This window comes from Juglans regia, chromosome 8 (genome assembly GCF_001411555.2).
Source record: "Juglans regia cultivar Chandler chromosome 8, Walnut 2.0, whole genome shotgun sequence".
NCBI lineage: Eukaryota > Viridiplantae > Streptophyta > Magnoliopsida > Fagales > Juglandaceae > Juglans > Juglans regia.
The window spans coordinates 24,835,849-24,844,164 of NC_049908.1; the positions used below are offsets into that span (position 1 = coordinate 24,835,849).

At 36.6% G+C, this 8,316-nt stretch overlaps 1 protein-coding gene across 1 annotated transcript; it reads right to left on the bottom strand.

Moving 5' to 3' along the window:
- Window positions 1-2,601: 2,601 nt before the first annotated feature.
- LOC108983651 (agamous-like MADS-box protein TM6) lies at window positions 2,602-5,156 on the bottom strand. The gene is made up of 7 exons (XM_018955352.2): window positions 4,816-5,156; window positions 4,631-4,697; window positions 4,456-4,517; window positions 4,244-4,343; window positions 3,308-3,349; window positions 3,140-3,184; window positions 2,602-3,001 (listed from the first exon to the last, which is right to left on the bottom strand). Exons 1-7 carry the CDS (start codon window positions 5,001-5,003, stop codon window positions 2,828-2,830), a joined length of 678 nt encoding a protein of 225 aa, XP_018810897.1. The 5' UTR covers window positions 5,004-5,156; the 3' UTR covers window positions 2,602-2,827.
- Window positions 5,157-8,316: the final 3,160 nt, after the last annotated feature.

Sequence of the window (8,316 nt, forward strand, 5' to 3'; positions counted from 1 at the left end):
CTTATCTGGCTTTTGAGGACGATCTTGTGAGTCACATTAAGACGGCTTGTGTGTGATCGTGTACTTGTTGAAATGTGAAAATCACGGTGAAATTTGTGAAGATCCCACTGACGGTGCCACTGTAAAGGATGTGTTTCACACCACCAACCACACGGATGACCTACAACGAACAAAGGGGCGGCATTGATTTCCTGGTGGAGTCTCCAATACTTAAGTCAGTAACAAGGTATGAGAATAAATGTATGTAAAGAAGAAGTCAATCACGCTGAGTTTTTGTTACCACTTGTAGGCTATTTATAAAGGTTATTTCCTTGAAGTGATAGAGTCCAATTTGCCTTGTGAAACCTTTTCTTTTTAGGAGTCTGAGTCATCATTAGGAGTATGAGTTATCTCCATCTTAGGAGTTTGAGTCCCTTCTTGACTTTATCTTTTAGCCAAAATTGTGGGGGCTCAGATATCCCTTCTAGGAAGTATTCTGTCGATCACCCCATTTCTCGGGATAGTTGTCTAGAAAGTTTGTTTTGGCTGTCAAATGTTGGGATGACTTCACCAATTTGTTTTGGTGTTATGTTATAGGCATGAGCAGAAACACAAAAGAAAACACGGACCACTCACAATTTTGCTACTGCCATTGATTGTTTGTTCATCAACTGTTCCTTAATGAACAAACAATCGATGATATATAGTAGCAAAATTGTTGGCAGTTCGTATTTTCCTATGTGTTTCCATCAGTTTACCTATAATTTTTCTTTCTTTTGACACTAGTTCCGGTGTCATTGTCCAGGAGGGACTAGGGTGACTATTCTTGCTCGATAAATTGCAAGGTAACTTGGTCTAGAAGGTGGTTTAGGGAATCAAGTCTTCTTTTAACATGATTTTTTTGCTATATTAGAAACATTCTGATCATTTCTTGTATTAATAGTGACTTCAATTTCAATTTTCCTTGATTTGTCGCATAACCCAAATTTAAATTCATAATTTGAATTGTTTTACCATTTAAGCTTTTTTGGTTTGGCTGGATATTTTATTTTTAGAGATATATATATATATATATATAATCTCGACTTGTGGGCATGGTACTTCTCAAGCTTTAATTATAATTAGATACATTCTTTTGGTTACTTCTTGCTTTCTTTGGGGTGTATAAGGACATTTTTTTTATATCCTTTGATCAATTACCTTTACGTTTCAATCTTAAGCTTATGACAGTTAGTTGTTGGATCAGGTTGAGCAATCTTACTTTCTAACCCATGTCAAACTACCTTTCATCAAGTCCACCAATACCACCGAGGTTGTCCATTTATAGCTTTGAGTTGTTCTTCGACAAAAGAGGACATTTCAGCTAGGTGTGTAATCGGTCAGGTTCGGTTGGTCTGAGTGGCTGTTTTTGGACCAGACCAAAACTTTAGTCCACCCCTTTTCCACCTTGAGACGGACCAGTGGATACCTCTAGATCGGACCGACCCATTATATATGTTAGAACACCACGATATTCATCCTTTTGGGCTTAATGCTCTCAATGGTGAATCGATCCTTCAATCTTCTTCTTCTTATGAGAGAGGACGGTGAAATAAGCCTTAATTAGGGTATAGTTATGTTATAGATGTAGAGATTCAGGGGGGCTGGATAAACTATATGTCCAAGACAACAACTCTTCTTTTATTCAAGACTGATCTTGCCTCTTGCCTTTTGAGCTGGGCTGTATTAGTTTATGTCAAATAAGACTAATTAAGGACTTGTGCAAAATATGGAGTTAATTTTCTTGTTAAAGACCCAACTTACCAAAATCAGATAAAAAATAAATTGGGTTGTCTTTACTTCATCCCACCTAAAAAATGAGGTAAACAAACCTCCAATTTTGAAAATGACATATAATATATCAACTATCTAACTTTATTTGCCCTTTTTTTTTTTCTTGAAATTAGCCTAAAGTAAAATTAGAGAAAAATTAGTAATTAACAGATTAGGGACCTATTCATAAGAATTGTCTTAAAAAGACATCTAAACCACATTTTTATTATATTAAGAAATGTGCACCATCAACATTTATCAATCCATGAAGGTAATTAGCAATCATCATATATACAAAATTAAAAACAAAGAAATAGAGAAAACAAATTTAAAAAAAAATGAAATTTCCAAACTCCAAACTCCAAATAAAGAAAAAAAGAAAAAAGAAAAGAAAACATATACATAAGAATTAATATAATCTAGGCATCTAGCCATGAATCACTTATAAAATAATATTGCAAATTAACCCACTACTAAAATAAGACAAAATGTATTTAACCACCACCCAAACGAACAAATTGAAATTAACATTAAACCATATTGATATTAGGGGTGTAATCAGGCTTGATATGGTTTTGGACATTTTTTAGAACATCAATTTTGAAAATTTAAGAACTGATACTGAACCGATGCACCATAAAACTGAAACTTTTGTCCCAAAATACCTTTTATCAGTTTCATCCCAAAATATCTTTTGGGACGAAATCCCAATTTTTTGGGACAAAAATTATCGTCCCAAAAAGCCGACCTTATATGTTGTAGTGCGTGCAGCTGCTTTGGTAACAATTAATCCAAGAGAAGAAGATGACCGAAACACTTGAAATCTAAGTTTTCACATCCAAATGTAAATTGAATGATTAGTATGAACATCGTAATTGGATCCAAACTCACAGACTTAAAACTTTTTAAATCAAATAGTATCCCAATGAAGTTTTAGTGAGAACAATTCTCACTTATTCCCTCATGAGTTTAACTAGCTAGCTAGACATGATGTCTAGAAAAGCATCATTAATGTGGCCTGTTAATGCCACTGAGATCAAGCAAGGCGCAGATCCTGGGAACCAAATCCTCCAGCATCATGAAGATTCAGATTCTGCAGCTGGAATGCAAATAAGTTGGAGGCACCATTGGCTATAGCAACTGCGGATTCATAGTCTGCAGCTTCATTGTCCACCACTAGTCCATATTGGGATTCCTCATATTTTGCTCTCTAAAATTAAGGGCACCAGAAAGAGAAACAAGATCATCATTTTGGATACTATATATATGTAAATATGAGTTGAAACATAAAACGAACGATTAACAGAAAAAAATTGAATTAAGACAAACTCATTTTCCCCAGCCTTACAAGATTGAGCTGGAGATCGCGGTGTATTTCCTCCAAGTTCTTGATCTGCAACGAATGATAAGAATAATGGTACGGTGTTCTAAAAAAGCAGCTTAGAAATGGAAATCTGGTGGGAATATGAAACATAAATTAAGAAAGAAGTTAGCTAGTACTATTGAATTTACAAACCTTTTTGTTGTATTTATCGGTCTGGCCTTTGATCACATGCAGCTGTAAAGGATACATGAAGCTTGGATGGTTAGCTCAAAAAAGTTTTGATACTCCAAAATATCTATACAGCTCCATTGTAGAAATTTTGCTAGATAGAAACCTCGGACAAATTCATATGCAAGAAAGATTGGCGAAAACAAAATGATGAAAAAAATTACTAATTCCATTTCATGGTGCTTTTTCTTCCGAAGAAATAAGTTCAATGGATGAGGTCCAGATCTCAAGGATTCTGAGCTTCAAGGTACTGCAAAAGCACTTTAAAAAGGAACCATAGGCAATTGGAGTCTATTCATTTTCTTTCTATATATACCTATATATATTTTTAGAAGAGTTCCAAGTATGCCAAATAAAACCCACCCAGTTTGAACTGAACTTACAAATTTCATACCTGTTCGAAAATAACAAGAATAATTACCATTTAATTAGTTTTCTACTCATTATTCAGAATTTGAAAAATGCTATTTATAAACATCTTATAATGCCAGCTTTCACTTGCATTATTAACTTATAATTAAAAACAATAGTCAGGATACATCTAGATGAGATCAAGGAATGCATAAAAAGATGTTGAAAAAATTGTACAAATAAGTGTCTTAATTAAGAAACTACTGCACTAATTGAAGTCCATGTATTCATATATTGACAGTTGTGCTTTCTCAAAAGAACAAAGATCAGTAACAAAAGGAACAAGGGAAAACTGCAAACTAAGTACCCTTAGATCTTTGGAGATTCACAATTAAAGTATCAAGTATATCATGTCAAAGAGATCATCTAGACCATTTTGTTCTACATGTTAGTTTTTATCATGCATCCAGTTCATGTTTGTTTCCAAGTAGTACTACTGAGTCACTGACTGTCTACTTACGCTGGGGATGGAATTAATAAAAATCTAACCTTTCGTGCGCGTATGACGTCCACGGAAGTAGACACCTTATGCTCAAGAGCATGGAGCTCGAGCAAGTTCAGACCGTTCAGATCTTGACCCAACCTGTGCCTGTCAAAACCATACCTGAATTAGCTACACATGAAAAACTTGGGCGCTCTTCGTTTCGGGCATGGGGCTGCTCTTAATCTACCAGATCATTGCTTTTCCCCTCATGTTTTACCTTATCTCCCTGCCCAGTCGATTGTTAGTGTCCTTCAGCTTCTTCAAATCTTCTAACATTTTCTGCAGTCACAAGTACGCAGAACCAAACCAGAAAGAGAAAAATGAGGAAACCATTAATAATATAAATAGACACATTCACAGATCAAAACTAGAAAGAGATGGGAGAGATTAACCTCGTAGTGTGAGCTCCACAGATCTATCCCCAAAGCCTTTTGGTACTGATCATAGATCTCCTTTGTCCTGGTTGAGAAAAGATATATCAAAACAAAATCTATCTACTAGGGTTTCATTCTTCAAAGAACAACAAAAGGAGAAAGAGAGAGAGAGAGAGAGAGATCCGAAAGCGTTATCTACATACGTTGTGTTGGGACTGGTATACTCGTGCAACTTTCTACTGGTGGAGAACATGATGAGGGAGACCTTAGCATCGCAAAGAACTGTAAGCTCCTGAGCTTTCTTGAAAATACCATTTCTTCGTTTGGAGTAGGTGACCTGCCTGTTCGTGCGGTTCTCTATCATCTTGATCTCGATCTTTCCACGGCCCATCTTCTGTCTTGTTTTTCCTTCTTCTTCGTCTTCTCCTAGAAAACTGATCTAGCTAGGAGGGAGCTCCAAGTGGGCGTTTGAGAGCATATAGGTGTTAAAGTGAAAGAGGAAGACGTAGATAGAAAAGAATAGGGTTTCCATATCGGGTAATGGGTGTTGAAAACTTGAAAGTGAGGTTGTAGTGTAACTGAAAGTATAGACACTGAATCAGTGCAGAGGATCGTAGGGCTGGGGATGGTCTGCGTAATATTGGCCTGATAACGTGTGATGTCGGTCCGTTGCTTTTGACCACTATTAGACTTTGAATTCCATCGGTGGCCCTTTCTTTACATTGGGAAGGATGCATCAGTGCTTGCCTAGGGCATCCCCTGTTTATACATTTCTTCTTCTTCTTCTTCTTCTCTTTTTTTTTTCCTTTTTTTTTTTTTATTAATTTAGGGTTCACATTTGAGGAAAACTCCAAATGCACCACTCGTCATGCTCCCAAAATAGGGTTTGGATTTGGAAATGCTACTTAGGATCTCCATATTTGGGGAGCCATTGTATATCCCCTTTCCTCATTTCGGTTTCTTACTAGTGTATATCTTCTCTCTTCATGTCCTACTTGTTACCAAATCTCCTTTGCATCCCAATCCTGCTGCACCTCCGACTGTCTTCTTTGGTTAGTGTCTGCACCTCTGACACGCGCACACACACACACACAATCTCTCTCATGGGAATGCTTTGGGTTGATTGTGTACTATAATTCATTGGTTCATTGCTCTGCTATTCCATTTGTTACCATTTGATTGTGGCAACATTAGGGCTCTGATTTGTACCATTGGGTCTCTGATTCGCCTATTCCATCTTTGATTTATACAGCTTCTATGCCCATGTTTTGGCGTTTTGACAGATTTCCACGATGGCAAAGGTTCCATTGTACAGATTCTGTGATTTGTTCTTTGTGTAATGTGCTAATCTCAATTGTTGGTTGGCTAAGATTTGTGCTTTGTGGTTTGTGATAACAGATTGTGATTTCTGCTTTATTAGGGCTCTGATTTGTACCATTGGGTCTTTGATTCGATTATTCCATCTTTGATTTGTACAGCTTCTATGCTCCTGTTTTGGGGCTTTGGCAGATTTCCATTGTACAAATTATGTGGTTTGTGCTTTGTGTAATGTTCTGATCTCGGTTGTTGGTTGGCTGTGATTTTTGAGATTTGTGGGTTGTGATAACAAGATGTGAATTTTGCTTTGTGTTATGTGATTTCTTAGATTTGTGATTTATGGCAATCACTCTATTGTTGACCAATTTGATCTTGAGTTAGTGTCTTATTTCTTGTTTGCAGCTTTTGGGGTTGATACGCACGAGCTGTCGTTGGGGCTATATTTGTAATGCCATGAGGCTGTAATGATGGTAGAATTGGAAATTGGGAGTGTAGTATCAACGGCTATAATGAATGTTCTTCGATCGGTATAACAAGGTAACCTGGATGGGCCATCATTATTGTGAGATTTTCACAAAAGCAATCGGGATTTTAAGCCTTTCTATAATAACCCAGCCCAAACCAAAGGCCCATCCCCTTTCTTTCTTTCTTTTTTCTTTTCTTTTTCTTTCCCCTCCACCCCGCCCCACCTCTTCCCTTCTCGTCCAGTAATTTCTCCCCCTTCTCAGATTCTTGATAGTTCCCCCCTCTCTCTCTCAATCCTCTGTGTCTCTCTCTACCCCCTCAAACTCACTCTCTCACACCTCTCTCTCTCTCTTTGATTCTTTCTCTCAACCCCGATCTCATCTCACTCTCTCAATCTTCCCCCTAACCGCACATACTCTCTCTCTCTCTCTCTAACCCTCTATATATATATACACATATATTATTTGTATTTTTTTACTCTCTTTCCCTCTCTCTCTCTAAACCACACATATAATCTCTTTCTTTCTCTCTCTCTCTCTCTCTCATCCTCCATATATATAGATATATATTATTTGTACTTTTTTACTCTCTCTTTCCCTCTCTCTCTCTAGACCGTACATATATATTATCTCTCTCTCTCTCTCTCCCTCCCTCCCTCTATGTAACCTCTACCTCTGTCATTGTTCCTTGTTGTTTCATCACCATCAACGACAATATTAAGTAAATTCTCATCCCTCATAAATAGTATTTTTTTTTATGAATTTTGAGTATAAAATTTGTTAGGATTTGGTATTTTGAATTGTTGAGAATATACCTCGTTGATTAAGTAGTTAGGGTGTATTGAAGATGAATTTAATATTCAACCTGGTGGTGGTGGGTATTAGCTAGAACTAATATTTTTATGGCAATGTTATATCGTTGACCTTATAAAGGGACAGGGGCCGGTGTACGTGTTGTCTGGCAGCATATTTGAAACTTATAAATTTAGAGTTTATCAATTTTGGAGGATAATCTTAGGGTTGAGCAAAAATCTTAGAGCTCAGCCTTACAAAAGATCACACTATCATCTGCAAAGAGGAGATGGTTGATGCAAGAAGCATTTCCACAGATTTTAATCCCAAGATTAACATTTTTTGTGGCAGCATCCTTCAATAAGGAGATAAGCCTCTCAGTACACAATAAGAACAGATAAGGGGACAAAGGGTCCCCTTGTCTAATTCCTTTGCATGGAACTATATGGCATGTTGGAACCCCATTAACTAAAACTGAAAAAGAGGCAGATCGGATACAACCCATAATCAATTCAATCAACTTTAAATCAAAGCCAATGATCCTCATCACTTCTTTTAAAAAACCCCACTCAACATGATTATACGCTTTACTAATATCAAGTTTTAGAGACATATAACATTTTTTACCCTTCTTCTTCAACTTCAAATAATGGACCAGCTCATATGCAACTAGCACATTATCAATAATTAATTTATCCAGAGCAAAAGCACTTTGAGAATCGGATATAATCTGAGGAAGTATCTTCTTAAGTCTATTAACAATGACATTTAAAATCAATTTATAGACCATATTACAAAGACTAATTGGTCTAAAATCTGCTACTTTCACATGGTTGGTCTTCTTAGTAATTAATGAAATAAAAGTATGATTCATTGAATGAGGGAAAATACCAGTATTTAGCACCTCAAGAACAACATGAGAGACATATTTACCAACACAAGGCCAATAATTTTGAAAATATAGGGGGGCCATACCATCTGGTCTTGGTGCTTTTGCTAGATCCATTGGCTTTATTGCCGCAAGAACCTCAGCTTTTGTGTATATCTTTGATAATTCAGCATGCGTATCACTAGTCACCTTATCAACCAACACCTCCAAAAAATACTAGCCTCACGTTGATTTGATGTTGT

Bases quoted from the DNA above. Each gene is read 5' to 3' on its own strand.
- LOC108983651 (XM_018955352.2), bottom strand. From the start codon at position 5,003: ATGGGCCGTGGAAAGATCGAGATCAAGATGATAGAGAACCGCACGAAC. The intron at 4,698-4,815 runs GTATGTAGATAA...TTTCTCAACCAG, and splicing joins TATACCAGTCCCAACACAAC to GACAAAGGAGATCTATGATC. The intron at 4,344-4,455 runs GTAAAACATGAG...TGGTTTTGACAG, and splicing joins CGACTGGGCAGGGAGATAAG to GCACAGGTTGGGTCAAGATC.